Source organism: Pristis pectinata, chromosome 25 (genome assembly GCF_009764475.1).
Source record: "Pristis pectinata isolate sPriPec2 chromosome 25, sPriPec2.1.pri, whole genome shotgun sequence".
Taxonomy (NCBI): Eukaryota; Metazoa; Chordata; class Chondrichthyes; order Rhinopristiformes; family Pristidae; genus Pristis; species Pristis pectinata.
Genome location: NC_067429.1, coordinates 4,454,542 through 4,478,174, shown reverse-complemented (window position 1 = coordinate 4,478,174; position 23,633 = coordinate 4,454,542). Strand labels below are relative to the sequence as shown.

The window sequence follows — 23,633 nt, the reverse complement described above, 5'->3', positions numbered from 1 at the left end:
ACACAAGCAGGAGAAGGCCCCAACTTCTGCTCCACCATCATAGTCAGAATCATGCAGCACGGAAACAGGCCCTTCGGCCCAACTCGTCCATACTGACCAAGATGCCCATATAAGCTAGTCCCATTTACCATGTTTGGCCCATATCCCTTTAAACCTTTCCAATCCATGTACCTGTAAAAATATCTTTTAAATGTTATTGTAACTGCCATCCAACCACTTCCTCTGGCAGCTTGTTCCATATACAGACCACCCTCTGTGTGAAAGAGTTGCCCCTCAGGTTCCTATTAACTCTCTCCCCTCTCACCTTAAACCTATGCCCTCTAGTTCTTGATTCCTCAACCTTGGGAAAAAGACTGTGCATTCACTCTATGCCCCTCATTATTTTATACACTTCTGTAAAATCACCCCTCAGTCTCTTACCTCCAAGGAATAAGGTCCTAGCCTGCTCAACCTCTCTCTATAACTCAGTCCCTCAAGTCCTGGCAACACCCTTGTAAGTATTTTCTGCACTCTTTCCAGCTTAAAGGCATCTTTCCTATAGCAGGGTGACCAAAACTGAACACATTACTTCAAGTATGGCCTCAATGTCTTGTACAATCGCAACATCCCAACTTCTAAACTCAAGTGTCCTGACTGATGAAGGCCAGGGTGCCAAAAACCTTCTTCACCACCCTGTCTACCTGTGATGCCACTTTAATGGCTGATCTTTCACCTCACCTTCCCATATCCCTCAATATCTAAAATTCTTTTATTCTCAATCATATGTTCTGAGCCTCCACAACCCTCTTGGTAGAGAATTACAAAGATTTACTACCCTTTGACTGAAGAAATTTCTTCTCATCTGCCCTGAACCTCTGACTCCTTACTCTGAGATTGTGACCCCTGGTTTTACACACCCCAGCTGGGGAAAATATTCCTCGATCCATCCCGTCAAGCTACACTTCAACACCTCTCGTTCTTCTAAACTTTAGAGAACCTAGGCCCAGTCTGCTTAATCCTGGTGAAGCTTTGCTGTACCTCCTCTACCACAAGAATATCCTTCCTTAGATAGGGTGACCAGATGTGCACAAAAACCCAGGTCTCATCTCCCCAGGCCCTGTATAGTTGGAGCCAGCCATCTCTAATCTTGTACTCACGAACTCTCATAATGAAAGCCAGCACGCCGTTTGCCCTGCCAGGTATTTGCTGAACTTGCTGGTTAACTTTCATTGGTTTGTGTACAAGCACAGTCAGATCCCTTTGAAAACCATCAACCTTCAGTCCCTCATTGTTTCAGAAACTATTCCTTTTTACCAAAACGGGTGACCTCACACTTTCCCGTGTCATTCTCCACCTTCCACGTGCTGACCCGTTCACTTAACCTGTCCATAGCCCTGAGATGTTTCTGCTTCCTCCTGACTGCTCACATTCCCACCCAGCTTTGTATCAGTAAACTCGGATATATTACACTCCATATATCATTCCAATCACCGACATAGCTTGTGAACAGATGGGTCGCCAGCACGAATCCCTGCAACATCTCACTGGTCACAGCCTCCTTACTTGAAAGTGACCCGATTGTTCCCACTGTTTCCTAGAATAACCAACAGTCACTCCACTCCAGTATACTAACCCCAATACCATATTTCTTGCTGAAGTATAACATATCAAACCACTTGCCTTATCTATTCTACTTGTTATAACCTCAAAAACCCTCCAGATTTGTCAATTTTTCCAAAATGGGACTTGGAGTGATCTTTGGCTTGGTCGACTGATCTCCCAGCTACAGAGCAGGGAGCAAGTCACCTTCTGAGGGTTAAGCATGAAACCCAGACTGCTCCCCATGTAGCAACAGAGGGAGTGCTGCATTGTCAGAGACGCCAGCCGAAGCTCTGTCTACTCTCCTTGCTGTACCCACTGCCCAGGACACCCCATTGCACTGCAGACCAGTACAAGCCCAGCATGACCTTTCTTGATTTGGTTGCAAGCTTCTCCCCAAGCCCAGACTGGTTCCTTGATCCTCCATTCCTCGAATGAGACAAATAAACCCATACTAGCCTGATGTGGCTATGACATTACAATGGATGTAAATCATCTTACACAGCATGCTTTAGACAGTCCCACATTATTACACACCAAGCAAAAGCCAACCTATCCTAAACTAGAAGGAAACAACGTAGAATCAAGGCAAAACAACCTTCAACAAAAGCCCCCCGGCCAATACCCCCCGCTCACTTACTGTAGACGATTCAAGCGGCAACTCTCGACCAGCTACGTCTGGGTGTCCATATCCTGTTCAGGGGCCACGCTGAGACGAGCTTCCCTCAGAGACAGGTACGTCTCCTCCTCGGGATCGTAGTAGTAGAACTTGCGCAGATACGAAATGAGGGGTCTGAACAAGATGAGTGAGAGAGTCAGTGGGAGCCAAGCACAGAGAATCTGCAGCTCAGTAGGCAGAGGGAGGCCATTCAGTCCAGCTCTGCAGGCTTGCTAGTTGACCAATCCAATTTATTCCCAGTACCCACAGCTCCTTCCCTGGAGCCCTATGAATGTACCCAACAGCCTTCTGATCCCACAGCTGTCGGGCTGTGCACCAGGTCCCAGCTGCTGCTGAGGTCTAAAGGATCCATCAGTCAGGCCTCACTAATTCAGGCTTAAAAACAAACTGCTAGGGGAACTCAGAAGGTCGGGCAACACCTGTTGAGGGGAGATGGATCTGGACTCAAAGGGTCTCGACCCAAAACGTCGACTGTTCATTTCCCTCCACAGATGCTGCCTGACCCGCTGAGTTCCTCCAGCAGTTTGTCTCTTCTCCAGACTCCAGCACGTGCGGTCTTGCGTCTCTAGTTCCAGACTGCACCCCCACACCCGGTCAGTTTGCATGCACACACACAGGCCAGTGCACACTCACGCCTGCCCAGCTGCCCCTCCCCATTTCGGACTGACGTCTACTCACTTTGGCAGCGGGAGCTCGGGAATGTGGTCTATCCGGACAAGCTGCCGGATCCGGAAGCGGCACAGGTGCTGCAGAGACTTCACGTTGCTGAAGCGAGAGACTGGATAGAGGAGCTGGACTGGGGTGGGAGGGAGACCTGCAGTCAAGCAAAGAAACACAGAGAGCATCAGCCTAGAGTGGGGCTTCTGTGAGCTGCTGCTCTGCGCAGAGTATCCTGGACTCCCTCAACACTGCAGGGGAAGAAGCCGCAATTGTGCGCTCAACCCTCTGGATGGAGTTTTGTTCTGTCTCCTGACACAGCAAGAGCTGATCTTAGAGTTCTTTCTGGTTTCCAAATCCCACCATCCAATCTAGGTGAAGGAATTTTGAGTGCATTTTGATTGATCGTGGCTGATTACTTCATACAATGGATACCACGTCACGTCAAGGTGAGTTTCATTTGGATGATCCCTCAGATGATTATTACACAGTGCCCCCCATTTTCAATGCCCACAATAATCACATGGACTCTGTAATGAGATGTCTCCCCTCCACTGACTCAGGCTACACCTCCCGCTGCCTCAACAAAGCAGCCAACATAATCAAGGACCCCTCCCCTTAGGGAGATGCTAAAGCTGGAAAGCACGTAACACAAGACTAGAGGACAGCTTCTATCCCACTGATATCAGACTCTTGAATGGACCTCTCGTACACTAAGGATGAACTTCTGTCTACTTTGTCATGACCCTGCACCTTATTGTCTACCTGCACTGCACCTTCTCTGCAACCTTAACACTATTCTTCATTCTGTTTTTCTTTTTACTATGACAATGTACTTATGTATGGCATGATCTGCCTGGATGGCACCCAAACAGAAGTTTTTCAATGTATCTCAGTACTAAACCAATATGGGGATGTGGAGGTGGATAGGGTGGGAATAGTCCAACACTGCCAGCAGGAATAGCCCAGATGTAAAGTCTCTCCTTCAATGCCCGAGAGAAGGTGATGTTTAGCAGCAGACCTCCTGGTGAAGAGCTTCCTCCTCAGTGCTTTTGGGGATGGAGTCCCAGCATCTAGACCTGACAACACTGAAGGAATGATGGTACATTTCTAAGTCAGGATGATATTCAACTTGCAGGAGTTAGTTTTTTCCCACGCACAGGAGACCCGTGTGTTATGGGGTGGGGTGGGGGGGAACTGTGTTCCCAGAAAACAATCCACATCGTGATTTTCTGTAAGACAAAGCCACATCATCCATGCATGCATCAAGAAATGAGAGGTAAAGTAAAAATTGACACACAAATACTGCGAGAGTGAATTTTTATTCTGTCTCTCAGATGTTTTGGTAGTGATCTGAGAAATCCAGGAGGGCAAATTTCAGTTACCCAAACTGCTGTAATGCAAGGACTGCCTGCACAGCTTCCCTTGCCCTTGTAGGTGGTAAGAGCATGGGGCAGGAGGTGCTGTCAGAGTAGCTGTGCGTCATACTGCAGTATATTCTGCGGAGTGTAGACAATGCAACCCAGGTGCCCTAGTGATAGAGGGAGTTAATGATCAGAATGGTAGATGGGCTGCCAGTCAAGCAGACTGCACAGCTCCTGCTGTGGTCAAGGGGAGAATCCAATAAGACCACAGATGCTGGAGATCTGAAATAAAGTTCTGATGAAGGGCCTTGGATCTGAAATGTTAATTCTGCTTCTCCTTCCACAGATGCTGCCTGACCTACTGAGTGTTTCCAGCATTTTCTGCTTTTATTCCATCAAGGGGAATGCATTTGACAAGCATCACAATGGATAAAACATCCACAGGATCATTAAGGGTTAAACCAAGTACAAGAAAAGGTATGAGCTCTTGGGCAGAGCAGGTTTGAAGAAACCACGGGCTTGTTCTACTGCTGTGTCAGCAATGCTGCTTGGAGTCTGTGCGGTGTTTAACTGAGGGTCAGGTTTGAGCTGTGTCAGACTGTATGCTGTTCCAGCCTAAATTACAGTAGGCACTTGGGGGAAAAAACAGCATTCACACACGTTGACCCCAGTGTGCTGGCCCCATGTGGCTGAGATGACAGAAGCTCAGCAAAATAAATTCACAGGAACTCATTACCGGTTGATGAAATTCTGACAGGAATAGGTCAGCAGCTTGGAAGCCAGCATGGGCAATCACACCTTAAAACTGCTAATGGCTGCTTGTGGAGAGAGGAACCAGGAACTGCTGAGGCAAACTCACCACAGGGACCTACCGTCCCTCATCTTGATCTCTGGTGACACTCTGTGGGCAGCTGTGGCCAGGGATCAGTGGAGGAATCAACCTGTCTGACTGTCAATCCTTTTTCAGATCTGCTTCAATTACAGGCTATACTCAGGGATAACCACTTCAGTTCATGCTGCTCCCTTCATCTGCTCTCTGAGACAGATGTTTATTACAAGGTGTAATTATGGAAGACAGTGAGGGGTGTGGAGCTCAATTGGAGGATAAACAATATCATGGACTAGATGGACCGAATGGGCTACTTTAAAAGGTAGAGTGTTTATCATCCACAAAAGGCCACTTTTTGACCTAGTACTTCAGTGAAGAAGTGTGAGGTCATGCACTTCGGTAAGAGGAATTAGAAAGAGCAACGGACAAAATGTTGGAGGAACTCAGCAGGTCAGGCAGCATCTATGGAGGGAAATGGACAGTCAGCATTGAGTCAAAACCCTTCATCTGGACTGGAATTAGGAAGTGAAGTTCAGAGGGATCTAGGTGTGCCAATGCATGAATCACGTTACCAGGCGGGTCCAACAAGTAGTTAAGTCGGCAAACGGCACGTGGGCCTTTATTGCAAAGGGATTGAACTTAAGAATAGGGAGGCTTTGTTGCAGTTGTTCCAGGTATCTGTGAGATCACACCTGAAATACTCGGCATAGTTTTGATCCCCTTACTTTAAAAAAAAGAGGTAGTCCAAAGGATATTTACCAGGCTAATTCCTAGGAGGAGGCTTGTCTTATCAAAAGAGGCTGGACAGTTTGGATCTATAGTCTTTGGGGTTTAGAAGAATGAGCAGTGATCTTATTTAAGCACACAAGATGCTAAGGGGACTTGACTGGGTAGGTGTTGGGATGTCTTCACTAATGGAGAGTCATGAACAAGGGGACATGGCTACAAAATAAGGAGCTGGTCATTTAAAACAGAGATATGTAGAACTTTCTTCTCTCAGGGAGCAGTGTATCTCTGGAATTCTGTCCACGAGGCTGGTGGAGGCCATATCATTATCTATCTCCACCTTGAGTACATCTAAAGATTTGAAAGATTGAGGAATTGACAGTTAAGGGGACCTGGCCCCAAAGAGTTGTTCATCCATAATCATTAAATGATAGGCAAACTGGGAGGGGATGGCGACCTTCTCCTGCTCTTACTTTCTTGTGTCCTTTGGTCCAGCAACAACCTCTCCCATTTCTCACCTCTGCCCCCAACACTGTGTTCATTTACTTAAAGGATTAATCCTCAATGATTTAAAAGAATTGAATCATTAAGGGTCTGAAATATAACGTCTGAACACTGAAGCTCAATATATCTAGTCCCCTAGGGCTAAAACCTCTATTAAAAATTACAAGTAGGATAAGTCTGAATATTTATAAACTGTCTATGATTCAACTTCCAAGGCTAATTTTTTGATCCAAAAATTAAATTCATTTTCCTCATTCAATAGACAAGATTTGATGGAATGTGGAACAAACCTTGCCTGCTCCCAGTTGTCCCTTGCTGTGGAGGGAGTCATACCCTGGAGAGCGGCACACTCCTCTCACGTGCTTTCTTGGCTCAGCTGGCCCCTGCCCTGGGGGTGTGGGGGAGATTCACGTGCGGTAAGGAAGTGTTATTACAATTTCTCACGTCTTTGTGGATCTGGTAGAGACCTGGGGGGGGGGGTGGGGGGAGGGGTTTGGGCAGGAGAGTGCTGTACATTTGGGTGAGGGAACAACACACCATTTGGTGGGATCCCACTGAAGGTTGGCCAAAATTTGGGATCTCCATTTCATTGGTGCTAGTGGGGGCGGGGATAGGGATTATAAATGGCGAGATCCAAGGTCTTTTTCCAACAACCCCCAATCCCACTCTGATGTACCACAGAACCCAATAACAGTGTACATTTACCCAGTGCCTTTAATGTAGTTAAAAATTCTGTGGCACATCACAGGGGCATTACCAACCTGGACACCAACACACGCAAAGTGATATTGGGGCAGGTGACATGAAGTCTGGTGCGAGGGGGGTGGGGGGGGAATTCCAGGGCACAGGACCTCAGCAGAAGGCAGCACTGCTGCTTGATTACCATTAGGAGATACACAAGGGGCCAGAATTGGAGGGACATGAATACCAGAGAGTTGCGCGATGGTACACTTGAGAGAGAGTGCAACAGGGTGGGGAGAACATAACATTCTTATTTTGCTCTTATGTTCAGCCTGTTAGGTAATTCAGTGGAGTGAATGAGTTACTCCCCCCTCCTTGCTGTCTGTTCTGCTACCACATTCACCCTAAACCATTTCAGAGTAAACAGTGCGAGTTCAGCTCAGGGAGCAAGACTAACATCAATGGAGAAGGCAAGGTGAGCATTACTAGTATATTAAGGAGATTAGAAGAAATCCAAATAGCCTCAGACTGGGCAAAAAACTACCTGTATTCACTGAAGGCTGCTTAAAAAGTTTCAGTTGAAGGTGCAGCACTGAAGACAGAATTGGAGATGAGGCAGTGATACCTTCCTGCAGGTCTGTGGTCACCAGGTCACCAGACTTTACTGCACAGTTAGCTTGCTTCTAAATACATCACAAAGGTCTTTTCCTGTCATCCCTTCTCTGAAGGTCTGGACCCCCTACAGCAAGGAATCCACGGATCCCAGTTACTTTTAACCAGACCATCCAACCTCTCTTCATAAGACACCAGTGAACCAGATCCTTGCCCACTGCTGGGATCACTGCACTGTACTCAACCACAGGTAACCTACTCCTCTCCGTGTACACAGATCAACTGTGGCCCTCTCACTCAAATGGCCTATTCCTTAATTAACACCACAAATAAAAACTGGATAAATCAAAAAGTTGATGTTTCTGGTCCTTACAGGTCAGATAGCACCTACCAATGACCTTAAAACTCATTCATTTTCCAGGATCTGGGCATTTCTTGCCCTCCTCTCTGCCCTCAAGGTGGTGTGGTGAGCTGCCCTCTTGAACTGCTGCGTCTGTCTAGTGAAGGTACTCCCACCATGCTATTGGGAGGGATTTGGACCCCATGGTGAAGACCCACTAGGGATATTTCCAAACAATAGTTTGGAACTGCAGGTGCTGGTGGTGTTCCATCTGCCAGCTCACCTGTCGTCCCTGGTGGACAAGGTCATGGGTCTGGGAACTGACTGGGCAAATAAATGCATCAACTTTCATCGATGGTACCCACCAAATCCACTGTGTGCCAGGGGTGGGGGAAGTGAAGACTTGGGGTGGAAGGGGTGCTGACTGAGTGGGCTGTGTTCCAGGTGGTGTCAAACCTCTTGACATTTGGTGAACTCATCAGTTCCCCCAACTCGGGCAAGTCAACAGTATTCCATCATGCTCCTGAATGGTGCCTTGTGGGTGATGGGAAGGGTTTTGGGATGTCAGGAGGTGAGTCATTCACCACAGGATATCCAGCCTCTGACCTGCTTTAGTATTTACATGGCTGATCCAGTTGAGATTCTGGTCAATGGTAACCCTCAGAATACTGACGGAGGAGGATTGGTCAAATGGTTATGCCATTGAATGTCAAGGGTAGACCTTCTCTTGTTCGATAGGTCATTGCCTGGCACTGCTATGGTGCAAAGGCTGCCTGCCCCTCAGCAGCCAATGCCCAAACACTGAAAATCAACAAACTACAAGGAGTCATACTTGATTGCAACCTTCAGGGTGAACCCTAAGGAAGGGATGCAGAGGTCAACTGGAATTGACGAGACCGAGATCAATATATTGTCCTTGGGTAAGGATGGAGGGATATGAAGCTGAGAGACAGGGCAGCCATGATGTAATTGAATAGCCAAGTGGGTTTGAGGAACTAAACAGCCCGTTCCCAATCCCTATGGGGAAATAATTGTACAAGGGGAAGCAAATGGTTCAGTCCCTAATTTGAAGTTATCCTGATTTTTTTTGCCCCTATCTTTGGTGTGAAGTGTCTTTGCAGACCCATCACCAGATGTCAACATCCTCCCTGCTCCGGGGTCACGTATCATGAACAGTCTAGAAGCAAGTGACGCCTGGTCCAGAGGACAAGGGAGGGATGAAATTACAGCCAAGAATAGCCCAGTGGCAAGAGTTCCCACCCAAGAGTGTCTGCTCTACTTGGCATCAAAGATTGTAAAATTCACCCAATTTCCAAGGTTTTTTGTTTGATCAAGTTTCATCTTAAGTTCATTTACAGCATCTTCCCCAAAACAAGTGGAGGGGGAAGAAACGGAAGCAAAATGCTGCAGGCAATCGTCAGGTCACAGCAGCCCATCAAACCTGCCTCCCACAGGTTCCTCTCTGCACCTTCTGTCAGCGCCCAGCTCAGCGTGGCAGGAGAGCAGACCACAAGGTCAGTCCGCAGCACAATTAAAGCCTTGCGCTGAGTTGACTGGCAGCCTTCGTGAAGACACTGCACTCCTGGAACACACAACTCCATCTAATGAAGTCGGGACTGGGAAAATACAAATAAGCTTTTCCAAAACCTCAGGTCATACACTGGGCAGGAACTCAGCCAGTCAAAAATCAATCAAATCAACACTGACCTCAACAAAAAGGACACGTCTAAAAATATAGAAAAGAAGCTGCGCTTGACAGTGCTGTTTGCTCAGGTTCAACTTAATGACAAAGGGTCAAACCAGGAATCAACCTCCCCTTCCTCATTGAAAATCACCAAACACTTGAGCGAGGACAATCTCTTCCTTCACCTCCAGATGCAGCCCAGTCAGCTGAAGCTTCAGTCTCGGAGCCTGATTAAAGATTAAACTGGAACAAAAAAAATTTTGAACAGAGACCTGAACTGTTTTTCCCTGGGAAAAGCTGCAGAGAATCCATTTCCTCACTGTGGGGAGGGAATGGGTTATTACCTAGACTGTGGAGGGCTTGTCAGCAAACTGCTTCACGTAGAGGGCATTGGAAATCTGGTTAATTAAATGAATTAACACCTAAACTTATACGAGGAGAGGTGTCAGTGAATTGAGTTGGTTGTTGGAGTAAGATGATCAGCCACAAGCTGCAAATATGGAACAGACTTTAGATAGATGAAAGACCAATTCCTTTTCCCCATGGCAACATACATCTGTGTCACAAAGTGCTAAGTGGATGATGCAATCTTTCCCAAATTTAACTATGATACAGCGGCCTTCTCCTGCCCAGCAGCCATGCAAAATGAGTGTTGAGGTGAAGCTTTAATAAGACAGTGTCCAATGACCTAGTGAAACCCCAAAGATAAAATGGGAGCTTTCCTCAAAGATTAAACCTCAAGCCTTTGACCAGCTCAGAGTGCAGAGCCTCAGTTGGGGCATGTTAGGGAGTCAAGTATTGTGGGAGTGACGGCTTAGGATGCCTCTCAGTGGCCTCCAATCCCCAGCTAGTTTAAGCTCCCAGAGTTCTGCTGGAGCCACTGGAGGGGGCAAGAATTGCTCCTTATCTGCCTCTAAGGAGCTGCAACCATTCAAATCAGCCAGAGCTCGAGAGTTACTACTGAGAAACAGGCTCCTCAGCCCAGTGAGTCCACACTAACCAATAGCCATCCATTTATACTAATCCTACACTTTTATTCTCACCATATTGCTGTCAACTCTCCCCAGATTCTACCACTCACCCACACACTAGGCACAATTGACAGAGGGCAATTAACCTACCAGCCTCCGCGTCTTTGGTATGTGGGAGGAAACCAGAGCATCTGTGAGGGAAGCTGCATAGTCACAGGAAAATTCCAAGCAGCCAGTACTCAAGATCAGGATTGAACCTGGGTCTCTGACCCAGCAAGTTAGCAGCTCAACCAGCTGTGCCACCAGTCAGAGCAAAGGGTGACCGGCTCCAACCCTGACTCAACACGGGGCTGAAACACAGGCAGATAAGGGAGCTGCACTGGCAGCAGGATGTGGAGAGACCGCAGCGCATGGGCTTCACGGCATGTGATTAGACTATTGTCACACAATGAAATTCCTTGTTCACATGAAGCTCAGAGTAAACAATATGTGGTAATAATAAATAGTGACAAGAGTTCTTGATCTCACGATCTCTCTCATCATGGCCTTGCACCTTATTGTCTACCTACACTGCACTCTGATTGTAACACTATAGTCTGCATTGTTATTGCTTTTCCTGTACTACCCTGACGTACATACTTATGTTCTGAAGTGACCTGTGTGGATGGCTTACGAAACAAGATTTTCACTGTTCCATGTACAACAGTAAACCAATACAACAGAATGATGCAAAGGTTGTAGTGCAAAAGAAAATGCCAAAGTGACAATAACAAGTTGAGGCAGAGTTAAGAGTACGCACACAGATAAGTGTGTGCGTGAACACCAGTGCAAAACGTTGGGAGATGAGAGATGTGCACAAGCAAACACTGCACAGGGTGTGCGCAGCACACTCGGATCCCAGACACGGTCTCCCTCACAGGCTCCACTCAGGCACAGCCCAGGACGGACCTGGAGGTCAGAAGTTACACAAAGCATGTGCTATATATAAAAAAATAAAAATCCAAGCCACAAAAGGTGGGAAGGATGAATTTACCAGGAACTCGGGAACGCAGAAAATAGAGGAATTTCCCATTTTTGGAATGCATGATGGCCCTCTCAATGAACTCAACCACGGATTGGCAACGGTCTTCAAATTTTGGGTGGCACCATAAGCTGAAGGTACCTGCAAGTGAAAGAAAGGGCAAAGTGAGCAGAGACAAGTGAACGCAAGGCCAGTGAACTGAATCAGTACTGTTCGAGCAGTTCAGTGGGGTCACAGCCATTTTAATAATCCAGGGCAATTTGTTGCAAACGTTAACAAGGCAAATATCTCCCAACTCCCCAGTACTCTGGTGTTGAAACAGTTTCCCTTCCTGTTTCTATCCTTCAAAACTCCCAACTGTACACAAACTCTTGACCACAGCATCAACACTAAACCAGAGAAACAGACTGTGCAGCTAGGTGAGGGACTCTCCTCTCAGCTCCCCAAATCCTTTCAGCTATTTTCATTCAGCCCAAGTTTGGGGTGTGATGGAATACTCTCCAATTACCCGAAGTGCAGCAACAGCATTGCTTAAAGCTCAGCTCCCTCCAAAATAGCCTGAATGATCAGCTCTCCATCCACTGCCCAGAACGTTCACTCCCTCCACAACCAGTGCACTGTAGGTGCAGTGTGTACACCACCCAAGATGCAATCCAGCCATTTTCCAAGGCTACTGTATCACCACCTCAAGGGAAGGTCAAGTTTCTCTTCCCCAGTTACACACAATTAAACCCACTAAGACAATTCAGGAGACTTTGTAGATAACCCCAACACAACTGTGCACTGTTCCCCAACACAGCTAAGTTAGGCCGGTAGGCTCAATGATTATGGCATGCTGTTCATTTCAGCTCTTAAAGCCTTTAACGTCCAAGACCTTGAAGAGGGAACAGGAAGATTTACTTGAATAGTACCAGATGAAAGACTCCATTTAACTGGAACAGTTGTTCTCTTTAAGAGAGAAAGCCCAGAGCAGACTGATTATTTTGAACACTCCTTTTCAATTGTAAATAAGGAGAAACCATTTGCAGTGACAGATGGGTTGGTAACCAGAGGCCAAGGTGGCAGAGTGAAGAGCCAGAGCTGGGGGCGAGGGAAGGTTTTCACACAGTGAGTTGCAATGAACTGGAAAGCACTATCTGATTGGACAATGGAAGGTGACTTAACAGGAATTTCCAAATTACACAACTGGTAAATGTTTGGACAAAGGGGGAAAGAAAAAACACCATCTGCCCAAGGGGTAAAAGCAAGGTGTTAGGAGTAATTGGAGAGCTCTCTCAGAGCCAGCACAGACATAAGAGATACAAGATTTCTTTATTAGTCACATGCACATCAAAACACACAGTGAAATGCATCTTTTGCGTAGAGTGTTCTGGGGGCAGCCCACAAGTGTCACCACGCTTCCAGCGCCAACATAGCATGCCCACAACTTCCAACTCGTATGTCTTTGGAATGTGGGAGGAAACCAGAGCACCCAGAGGAAACCCACGCAGACACGGGGAGAACGTACAAATTCCTTATAGACAGTGGCGGGAATTGAACCCGGGTCACTGGTGCTGTAATAGCGTTATGCTAACCATTACACTACCATGCCTGCCCCCAAATGGCCTCTTCCTGAGCCATATTGTTCTAAGTGTTTAAAACCTCAACTTTCACAAAGTTGGTCAGAAGTCTCAACAGCCACAGGCAGAGAGCCCATTTACTGCCAATCAACCTGAAACACCAAAGTCATAATGGCTGTTTTTGAAATGCATCAGTTTGTTAATTCCAGGTATTGTGAAGTTTTGCATTTACTGCAATCTGAGAATAAAATCTGAGCGAAGACTACAGTGTGGTACAGAGTTCTGAAACTACCACACAACCTTTCAGTACTGATGTTAAACCAATGACAGCATTGCTCATTTGGGTGAACATTAACACAAAAAACATGGCATGATTTTGAAGAGGAACAAGTTCTTCAAAACCACACCCCCCCCCCCCCCCAAACCCAACTTGCTCAGAACCTGATTAAATCAGGTCTCTGCCACATTGTTCCAGGAGGTGAAGATCAAAAATCCTGCAGATGTTGGAAATCTGAAATAAAAACAAGTACCACCAAAAAACCCAACAGATTGGGCAGCGTCGGTGGAGAGAAACAGTGCTTCCACAACCCTTCATCAGAACTACGAGGAAAAATAAGTTATTCGATACAACAGAGAATTTGAGGACAATGAGACTTTCTCTGCCAAGTTGAAATAATGCAGCTTTTAAGGGGCAGTTAAGCTCCCTTGTCTGTGTACTGAGTTGCTAATGTTGTAAAGTCTAGCATAACGCTATTACAACACCAGCGACGCAGGTTCAATTCTGGCTGCTGTAAGGAGTTGGTACATTCTCCTCGTGTCTGTGGGTTTCCTCCGGATGCTCCGGATTCCTCCCACGTTCCAAAAGACGTACAGCTAAGAAATTTTTGGGCATGCTATGTTGGCACCAGAAGCGTGGCGACACGTGCAGGCTGCCCCCAGAACACTCAACGCAGAAGTCGCATTCCACTGTGTGTTTCGACGTACATGTGACTAATAAAGAAATCTTACCTAATGTTGTCTTGCCTGACCTACTGGGTTGTGCCCAGCAAGCCAGACTACAGTTCTGATGAAAAGTCTCTGAAACATGAACTGTTCTCTTTCCACAGATGCTGCCTGATCTGTTGAGTTTTCCCAACATTTTCAGCTCCTCCTTTGGCTGCCTTGTTCACTGCAGTTGGTACCACACCTTAAAATTCTTCCCCAGTTGTAAACCATTTGGGGCATCCTGAGTTTCAAAAAGGCCACAGAAACTGAAGCCTTAACCCCCACCAGTAGCAAACTAGGCAGACAAGGGTTTCAACTCCCTGGGTGTCAGTAACTTATGTACAGCTGGTTCCTTGTTTGGGGAAAATCAGCCCAAGTTCCTGCATCTAACCTTCAGGGAACTTGCTGGAAGCCATCTGGATGACCAGTGCCTGTTAGCACTGCAGTGACACGTCAGAGCAAGGCTTCAACCCACAAGCTCAGACTCAAGTGAAGACCTTCCTTTATGGTTTGAAGCTGGCGCCAGCCACTGCAGAGGATGAGCAAAGTCTGACCACCCAAAGTACTCGCCCTGCTCTCCCTCAATGCAACAGGCCAACCACATCTACATTTCTCATCTTCGCTCCCCACCTCCCCTCCCCCCCCACCCCCCCTCAGCACTGCCAGGAAGCCACAAACCACAGGCTCTCCTCGGATGTGACAGGGGACAGGGTCCAAACAGGCAGTGGGCAGGACAGGCCTTTGTTCAAGCAGCAGTCAAGTTAATGGACAACCCGTACCAAATAGGGCAGGATGAGGAAACTCAAACCAAATCTTACTGACAGCACCCACATTTACAGCTTGTACACAGTTGCATCACTCACAGCCTGCTCTTGCTAATTTACTTCAGGCAAGGTCTCCATCTGTCACGTTAGCCACACCAACAGGCTTCAAGGCAGCCAGCCATTTTACCCTGGGCCTAGAAGTGACCGTCCTGGTGAACAGAGTAGTCCAGCGCAACTGCATTCCCCCTGTAGTGTGGCAACCAGAACTGAAGATTCTACTCCAAATGTGGTCTAAAATAATGTTTTGTAAATTTACAGCATAACTACCCAACCTTTATACTTTAAATTGTCATAGTATAAAACTTTGTTGAAAGTTTGATGTTTAATTGACTGGAGTGATCACTTTGCACTACTCCCTCATTTGTAGAAAATCACAGAGTGACGAGTTTGTGATTAATACACTAGATGGAGAAAACCATCTTGAAATTAAAGTCAAAAGTGATGTACAGGTAGAACACTGAAAATGTGTGATAATAACCTGCCAAAACAGAGCATCCATGAAAATGTCAACACGGAGTGCAGGATTCATTAGGCAAGAGCACTAAGGGTTTTGGTACCAAAGCAAGTAGATGATGTTAAGGTAATAGATCACCCACGATTGAACAGAATGACAAGCATATTCAAGGGTCGGAATGGGGTCTTCATCTCCTCGGGAGGTGGGAGCTTACCAAGTTACACAAGATACTGACTACAAATTAGAATCAGGCTGCAGAATGAAGGCATCCAGAGACCAGAGGAAAGTACAAGGAGCAGATTGGCCAGAGAAAGTCCCTTATCCCTGCTCCAACATTCAACACCACAGCTCATCTTCCAACTCCAGTCAGATACCCCTACCCCCAAACCACCAACTCACTCAGAAACAAAGTTGAGTGACACCTTTTTTTGGGCAACGAAGGGTATGAAATGTTTCCATCTAAACTCGGGAATCTCAACAGCACCCAGGACAAAGCAGCCTGCTTGACTGACACCCAGTCCATCACCCCAAACATTCACTCCCCCTACCACAATGCTGAATTAGTAGAATGTACCGCAGTTATTCACCCGAGCTTCTCAGATGACAATGCTTCCCAAACCACCTTTAGCTCCAAAGACACCGGCAGCACCTCCACATGCAGGTTCCCTTCCACCTCATGCATATTCCTGACTTAAACCATAGAACAATACAGCACAATACAGGCCCTTTGGCCCACCATGTTGTACCAACCTTTAAACCACGCCTAAGACTATCTAACCCCTTCCTCTCACATATCCCCCTATTTTAACTTCCTCCATATGCTTAGCTAACAATTTCTTGAACTTGACCAAAGTACCTACCTCCACCACCACCCCAGGCAGCGCATTCCATGCACCACTCTCTGGGTGAAAAACCTCCCCTCTGATATTTCCCTTGAACTTCCCACCCATTACTTTAAAGCCATGCTCTCTTGTGTTGAGCATTGGTGACCTGGGAAAGAGGCGCTGGCTGTCCACTCTATCTATTCCTCTTAATATTTTGTACACCTCTATCATGTCTCCCCTCATCCTCCTTCTCTCCAAAGAGTAAAGCCTTAGCTCTCTTAGTCTCTCCTCATAATCCATACTCTCCAATCCAGGCAGCATCCTGGTAAATCTCCTCTGCACCCTTTCCAACGCTTCCACATCCTTCCTATAATGAGGCGACCAGAACTGGACACAGTACTCCAAGTGTGGTCTACCCAGAGTTTTGTAGAGCTGCATCAGTACCTCACGGCTCTTAAACTCGATCCCACGACTTAAGAAAGCTTGGGGGATATTAGCTTTCATAACTACCCTATCCTCCTGTGAGGCAACTTTCAGTGATCTGTGGATACGAACCCCCAGATCCCTCTGCTCCTCCACACTACCCAGAATCCTGCCATTAACCTTATACTCCAAAGTGTACCACCTCACACTTCTCCGGATTGAACTCCATCTGCCACTTGTCAGCCCAGCTCTGCATCCTATCAATATCCCTCTGCAAGCTTTGACAGTCCTCCACACTATCCACACCACCACTGATCTTTAGGTCATCTGCAAACTTGCTAACTCACCCTTCCACCCCCTCATCTAAGTCATTAATAAATATCCCAGAACCGATCCTTGTGGGACACCACTAGTCACAGCCCTCCAATCTGAATGCACTCCCTCCACCACAACCCTCTGCTTTCTACAGGCAAGCCAATTCTGAATCCACACAGCCAAGCCTCCCTGGATCCCTTGGCCTCTGACCTTCTGAAGAAGCCTACCATGAGGAACCTTGTCAAACGCCTTACTAAAATCCATGTAGACCACATCTACTGCTCTACCCTCAATCTTCCTGGTCACCTCCTCAAAGAACCCTATCAGGCTTGTGAGACATGATCTTCCCTTCACAAAGCCATGCTGGCTGTCCCCAATTAGTCCATGATTCTCTAAATGCTCATAGATCCTCTCTTAGAACCCTTTCCAACAGCTTACCCACCACAGACGCAAGGCTCACTGGTCTGCAATTCCCTGGACTATCCCTACTACCTTTTTTGAATAAGGGGACAACATTCGCCACCCTCCAATCCTCCAGTACCATTCCCATAGACAACAAGGACTCAAAGATCCTAGCCAATGGTTCAGCAATCTCCTCCCTCGCCTCACAGAGCAGCCTGGGGAATATTCCGTCAGGCCCCGGGGACTTATCTGTCCTAATAGTCTCTAACAGCTCCAACACATCCTCTCTTGATATCTACATGCTTACCAACACTGTCCTCGGCGTCATCAAGGCCCCTCTCCTTGGTGAATACTGAAGAGAAGTATTCATTGAGAACCTCACCCACTTCCACAGCTTCCAGGCCCAGCTTCCCACCTTTGTCTTTAGTCGGTCCTACCTTTACTCTAGCCATCCTTCTGCTCTTCACATATGTGAAAAAAGCCTTGGGATTCTCCTTAACCCTACTCGCCAAAGCCTTTTCATGTCCCCTTCTTGCTCTCCTCAGCACCTTAAGTTCCTTCCTTGCTACCCTATATTCCACATGAGCCCTGTCTGATCCTTGCCGCTTACACCTTATGTATGCTGCCTTCTTCCTAACTAGATGTTCCACCTCTCGTCACCCATGGTTCCTTCATCCTGCCATTCTTTCTCTGCCTCACCGGGACAAATTTATCCCTAACATCCTGCAAGAGATCCCTGAACAACAACCACATCTCCATAGTACATTTCCCTTCAAAAACATCATCCCAATTTACACTCTCAAATTCTAGCCTTATAGCCTCAATTTGCCCTTCCCCAATTAAATATCTTCCCATCCTCTTTGCTCCTATCCTTGTCCATGACAATGCTAAAGGTTAGGGATCGGTGGTCACTTCCCCCAAATGCTCACCCACCAAGAGATAGGTAATGAACCGGGTCAGGTGACCAAATACTAGATCCAATATGGCACTCCCTTTAGTCGGCCTGACAACATACCGTGACAGGAATCCGTCCTGGACACTCTTAAACTCTGCCCTGTCTAAACCTTTGGCACTAAGCAGGTGCCAATCAATATTTGGGAAGTTGAAGTCTCCCATGATAACAACCCTGCTATTCTTGCACCTTTCCAAAATCTGCCTCCCAATCTGCTCCTCTGTATCCCTGCTACTACCGGGGGGGGGGGGGGGGGGGGCTATAGAATACTCCCAGTACAGTAACTGCTCCCTTCTTGTTCCTAACTTCCGCCCATACTGACTCTAGAGAGGATCCTTCTACATTATCCACCCTTTCTGCAGCTGTAATAGTATCACTGATCAGTAACGCCACCACTCCCCCCCCTCCCTATCCCTTTTAAAACACTGAAATCCAGGAATATTCAATAGCCATTCCTGCCCTGGTGACAGCCAAGTCTCTGCAAGAGCCACAATATCATAGTCTCATGTACTTATCCAAGCCCTCAGTTCATCACCCTTATTCCTGACACTTCTTGCATTTAAGTAAATGCACTTTAGCCCATCCACCTTACTACTTTTATACCCTGTCCTCTGCTTCTCCTCCCTCTCTGCATGTTAGAGCTGACTTTTCCAGATCCACTTCTTCCTCTGACCTACCCCTCTGGTTCCCATCCCCTTCGCAAACTAGTTTAAACCCTCCCAAACCACCCTAGCAAATCTGCAAGGATATTGGCCCCCCTCTGGTTCAGGTGTAACCCATCCTCTCTGTACAGGTCCCACCTTCCCCAGAAGAGATACCAATGATCCAAAAATCTAAAACCTTCCCTCCTGCACCAACTCCTCAGCCACGCCTTCATCTGCCATCTCCTCCTATTCCTACCTCCACTATCACGTGGCACTGGCAACAGTCCCGAGATTGCTACCCTTGAGGTCCTGTTCTTCAGCCTTCTGCCTAGCTCCCTAAACTCACTTTTCAGGACCTCATCCCTCTTCCTACCTATGTCATTGGTACCAACATGTACCACGACTTATGGCTGTTCTCCCTCCCGCTCAAGAATACTGTGGACCCGATCAGAGACATCCCGGATCCTGGCACCTGGGAGGCAACATACCATCTGGGATTCATGCTCACTTCCACAGAACCTCCTGTTTCCCAGACTATAGAGTCCCCTATCACTACTGCCCTCTTCTCTTCCCTTTCCTTCTGAGCAGTGAACTTGAAAACATGTCAGCCATCCTTTCATTGTCTACAGGTCTAAATCCTGGAACGCCATCCCCAAAAGCATCATGGGGCCACCCTCACTGGAAGAGATACAGCAGGTCAAGATGGCAGCTCACCACCACCTGGCACGCAATCCGAGAAGGGCAACAAATGCTCGCCTCACCGGTGACACCCAGATCCCAAAATACAAATAAAGAAAATGATCATGAAACCACGATGGGTAGACGTAGACAGAGGAGCCATTGTTGAACTGACTGGAAGAACAGGTTGGAGGGCTCAAGAGACTTGGGTGTTCCTACAAGCTTTTGGCTTAAAATGCATAGATCAATTCCCATGGGAATATTCTGATTTCTCCTGCGCCCCCCCCCCCCCCTCCCCCCGACCCCACACCCACTATTTCACCTTGTGATTTCTACGGATTTCCTGCAGACATTATTGTGGAGGACTGGGACATTGCCAGGAAGATGAAGTGCTCACATTCCTTGCAATAAATGATGCACATGATAAGGTGGTGCAATGGCAGTGTTACTGGAGTAATAATCCTCATGCCAAGAGTTCAAATCTCACCTTGACAAGTTGAGAATACAAATGCTTTTCAAAACATTTGTAGAAGTGATAGAAGCCTGGCAAGATAACTCAGCAGTCACTAATATGCTTCAGGTCAGGGAACCTGCCGTCCCTGCCTGGTCTGGTTATACACAGCACCAGTCCCCACAGCAACATGATGGCTATCATGTAACCATCCAATTATATTAAGGCACTGAAATATCACAAGGACTACAGTGCTCATAAAGGAGATAGACCATCATGGCTTTCCCATGGCAACTAGTGACAGGCACTGAATGCAGACCTTTCCAGAAAGCATAAATAACATCACGATGGAATACAGAGAGCACAGATGGCTTCCTGCTGCTGAAAACAATCCCGGTAATAGTGTCTTATCAATCACAACACCAGAGTACAAAGACTGTCAGTACCATCTGCTACCCTGTCACCTACACATTGCAGCCTCCACACACACCCAGCAGGCTGCTGCACAGGAGTGGAGATGAAAAATTCATCCGCTTCGGAAATGGAAACCAAGACTGACCCCTGCCAACGAACTCATCTTTCACAAGGTTTGTAAAATCGAAGAGCTTGAAATTAATGACAGCTCTCAGGATGCTCCAACTAACCAAATGCTTTATAAATGTAGGCATCACTGGAACATATGAAATGCAACAGGCTCAACCTTCACAGCAAGTTGCCATAAATATCGATGTGATATCAGCCTAGAAATCTGTCTTTAATGGTAGGTGGAGAATAAAAATTTACTAGTCACTGGAAGAGCTGTCCTACTCCTCTTCAAACAATGAGACGTTCCACTACATCACCAAAGGAGTGTTTAACACCCCTTTTTGAAATAAAGTCCCAGTGCAATTAGATAGATCCCAATCTTAGCCCCCACCCCACCCAGGGTAGAAAAGTCACATACTAGAGGACATACATTTAATGTGGGGGTGGGGGGGGAGGGATGTCAATTGAAAGGAGCTGTGTGGGGCAAGTTTTAAACAGATAGCAGAAGGTGCCTAGAACAGACTGCCAGGTGTAGCAGTGGAAGCAAATATAATAGCAGCATTTTAAGAGGCTTTTAGATAGACACACAGATATGCAGGGAATGGAGGGGTATGGGTCATGTGCAGACAGGAGAAATTTAGTTTAATTTGGCATCGTGTTCGGTGCAGACATTGTGGGCCAAAGGGCCTGTTCCTGTGCTGTACTGTTCTATGTTCCACGCATACTCTCAGTGCTGGGGCGTCAGCTTATTCGGAATGTATCTGCAGAAATAGACCCTCCGATTATTAACCCTTCAGTTTGATAGGTGGGATCCTGGTTCAGGAAACAAGAACCACACCCACTCCTGACAACAGGCTGGCTGAAGTGGCAAAGCCCAACCAGCTCCTCCATTTTACCCTCCCCATTGCCCCCAATGTGTAGCGGTGGAGTTCCCTTACGAGGGAACTGGAATCTGGGTCCAGTCCCATGGTGGGGGCCGAGCTGTGCCCCAGTCCACTGCCCAACACAATGGAAGCCAATTTTAAGGCAAGGCTGGTGCTCACTTGTTGAATGTCACCCACACTTTGTGACATTATTGACCCATCCACTACCCCTGGACTGAACACCTCCAGGTGTCCTCCTGCCACTCTCCCTCACTTTCTACTCCAAGCTGACAGGACAAGTGCCGTGCACTCATCTTCCTGCACTCATTGACCCATGCTGCCTCAGTTTTTTTTAAATTCACTTTCCTATTGTCCAATCGGACCCTTCCCATTTCATCCAGCATCATAGCCCCAAAATCAGCACCCGTACCTCGGATTAAAAGGGTCCTTGTTCAGCAAGAAACAGCACCTCCCACTGTCCTCGATTAGAACCCCCCTCTCCCTTACTGGGGCCACGTGGCAGAAACTCAATGTCCTCACCTCGATAGTGCTCCATCCTGGTGTGGTGGGTGATCCCCTGGGAGCGGAAGCTGAGGCTGAGGATGTAGCGGGGGTCTGAGCTGTCCCTCACCAGGAACGAACCATCCGGCTTTCCTTTCAACTTCATTTCTGCGTCGTCCCAGTTCATTGGACCCCAGTACCAGCCGCACTGCAGGAGGCATCAGACCGTTGGGCAGGGCACACACACACACAGCCAAAATTTCCACAACCCCTCTCACCCCCAGGATGCTTCACCACTAATGATGTGTACTGTGATGTAGGGAATGCTGCAACCAACTGGTGCAGAGCAAGCTCCCGCCAAATGCAATAACCAGACCATCTTGCTCGAGGGTAACTACTGGCTGGGAGGAATTTTCCTGCCTCTTCTTGGAAATACTGACCTGGGATTAGCTTCATCCATCTTGGAGGGCAGACGTCTCATCTGGAAGAGCAGCACTCCCTCAACACCACACGAGGGATGTCGTAGCTGAACTGATCTTGGTCTCAGCTCCGCTTTCCTGCCCCATCCCCATAAGCCTCTACTCCCCAATAAACCAAAATGATTGTTTTCGTGTTGTTAAAATGATTATTTGCTCAGCTGTCTGAGGAGGGACTTGAAGCCACGGTTTCTTTTGACTTGGACCAACAGATTGCAACTGTTTTCTTTCTTTGTCCACCTCTCTCCCCCCACCCCCCTGCGACTACTTTCTACCGTCAGAGAGAATTTGCACCAGTGAAGTTTTGTACCTTTTCAAGTTCCCGTAAGCTGGCTGCAAAGCTGTTGGAGTCTCTCCTGGTCAATGGGCAGTGCTGAGGCTGCAGAGTCATCGGTCGGATTTGGGGCAAGTTCCTCTGCAAAGTGTCTGGGCAAGAGAAGAAGAATCCTAATTAGCGCCTGAGACAGCAGACAGAGAGAGAGAGCAAGGCAATATTCTCATTGCAGGGCAAGAGGAATAAACAATTTCACTCTTTCACAGAGGAGCTTCAGGACAGATGGTGGCTGCAGAACATGTCCAAGGGTCATTGAGGAATCATTCCCACCGAAATGGTTCAAAACTCTACTGGCCACGTTCCAGCTTACGGCAAATGCCATTCAACTCTATGACTACACTGGTTACCAGTCTCAACAATGCTCTGAATCCTCACTGTGGTTTCCCCTCTCTCCCTGGGCTCACCACTCCCTCTAACATTTATCATCCTACAACCCTCAAACACCACACCTCCTCCGAATCTCCAGTTTCCATGGTGCAACCATTAGCAGCAGTGTTTAAAACTGATCATTGTGATGCTGTCACTAATTTTTCTTCTACACTTCTCTCATCCTTCACGATGCTACTTAAAACTTTTTCACCAAGCCTTTGGCTGCCTGTCTTAATATAAACTGGGTGTCAATGCTCTTGTTGGATACATGGGGAAATTTTACTCAGTTAATACTTTATAAATACAAATTGTTGTGCGGCAGAATTTACAACCACCAAACATGGAACTGGTTTGAATTAGAGTCCAGAGCAATACAGCACAGATACAGTCCCTTCAGCCCAACAAGTCC

The 23,633-nt window shown here is 47.2% G+C and overlaps 1 protein-coding gene across 2 annotated transcripts in view; it reads right to left on the bottom strand.

Annotated features, from left to right (window-relative positions):
- socs7 (suppressor of cytokine signaling 7) overlaps positions 1–23,633 on the bottom strand; it is a 65,660-nt gene that overhangs the window by 3,870 nt on the left and 38,157 nt on the right. For both annotated transcript variants that reach the window (XM_052038734.1, XM_052038735.1), the window contains 5 exons: positions 22,832–22,947; positions 22,085–22,253; positions 11,659–11,787; positions 2,936–3,071; positions 2,219–2,371 (listed from right to left, as the gene is read on the bottom strand). In XM_052038734.1, coding sequence (XP_051894694.1) covers positions 2,251–2,371; positions 2,936–3,071; positions 11,659–11,787; positions 22,085–22,253; positions 22,832–22,947 — 671 coding nt within the window. In that variant the 3' untranslated portion in view covers positions 2,219–2,250. The remainder of the gene's footprint in view (positions 1–2,218; positions 2,372–2,935; positions 3,072–11,658; positions 11,788–22,084; positions 22,254–22,831; positions 22,948–23,633) is intronic.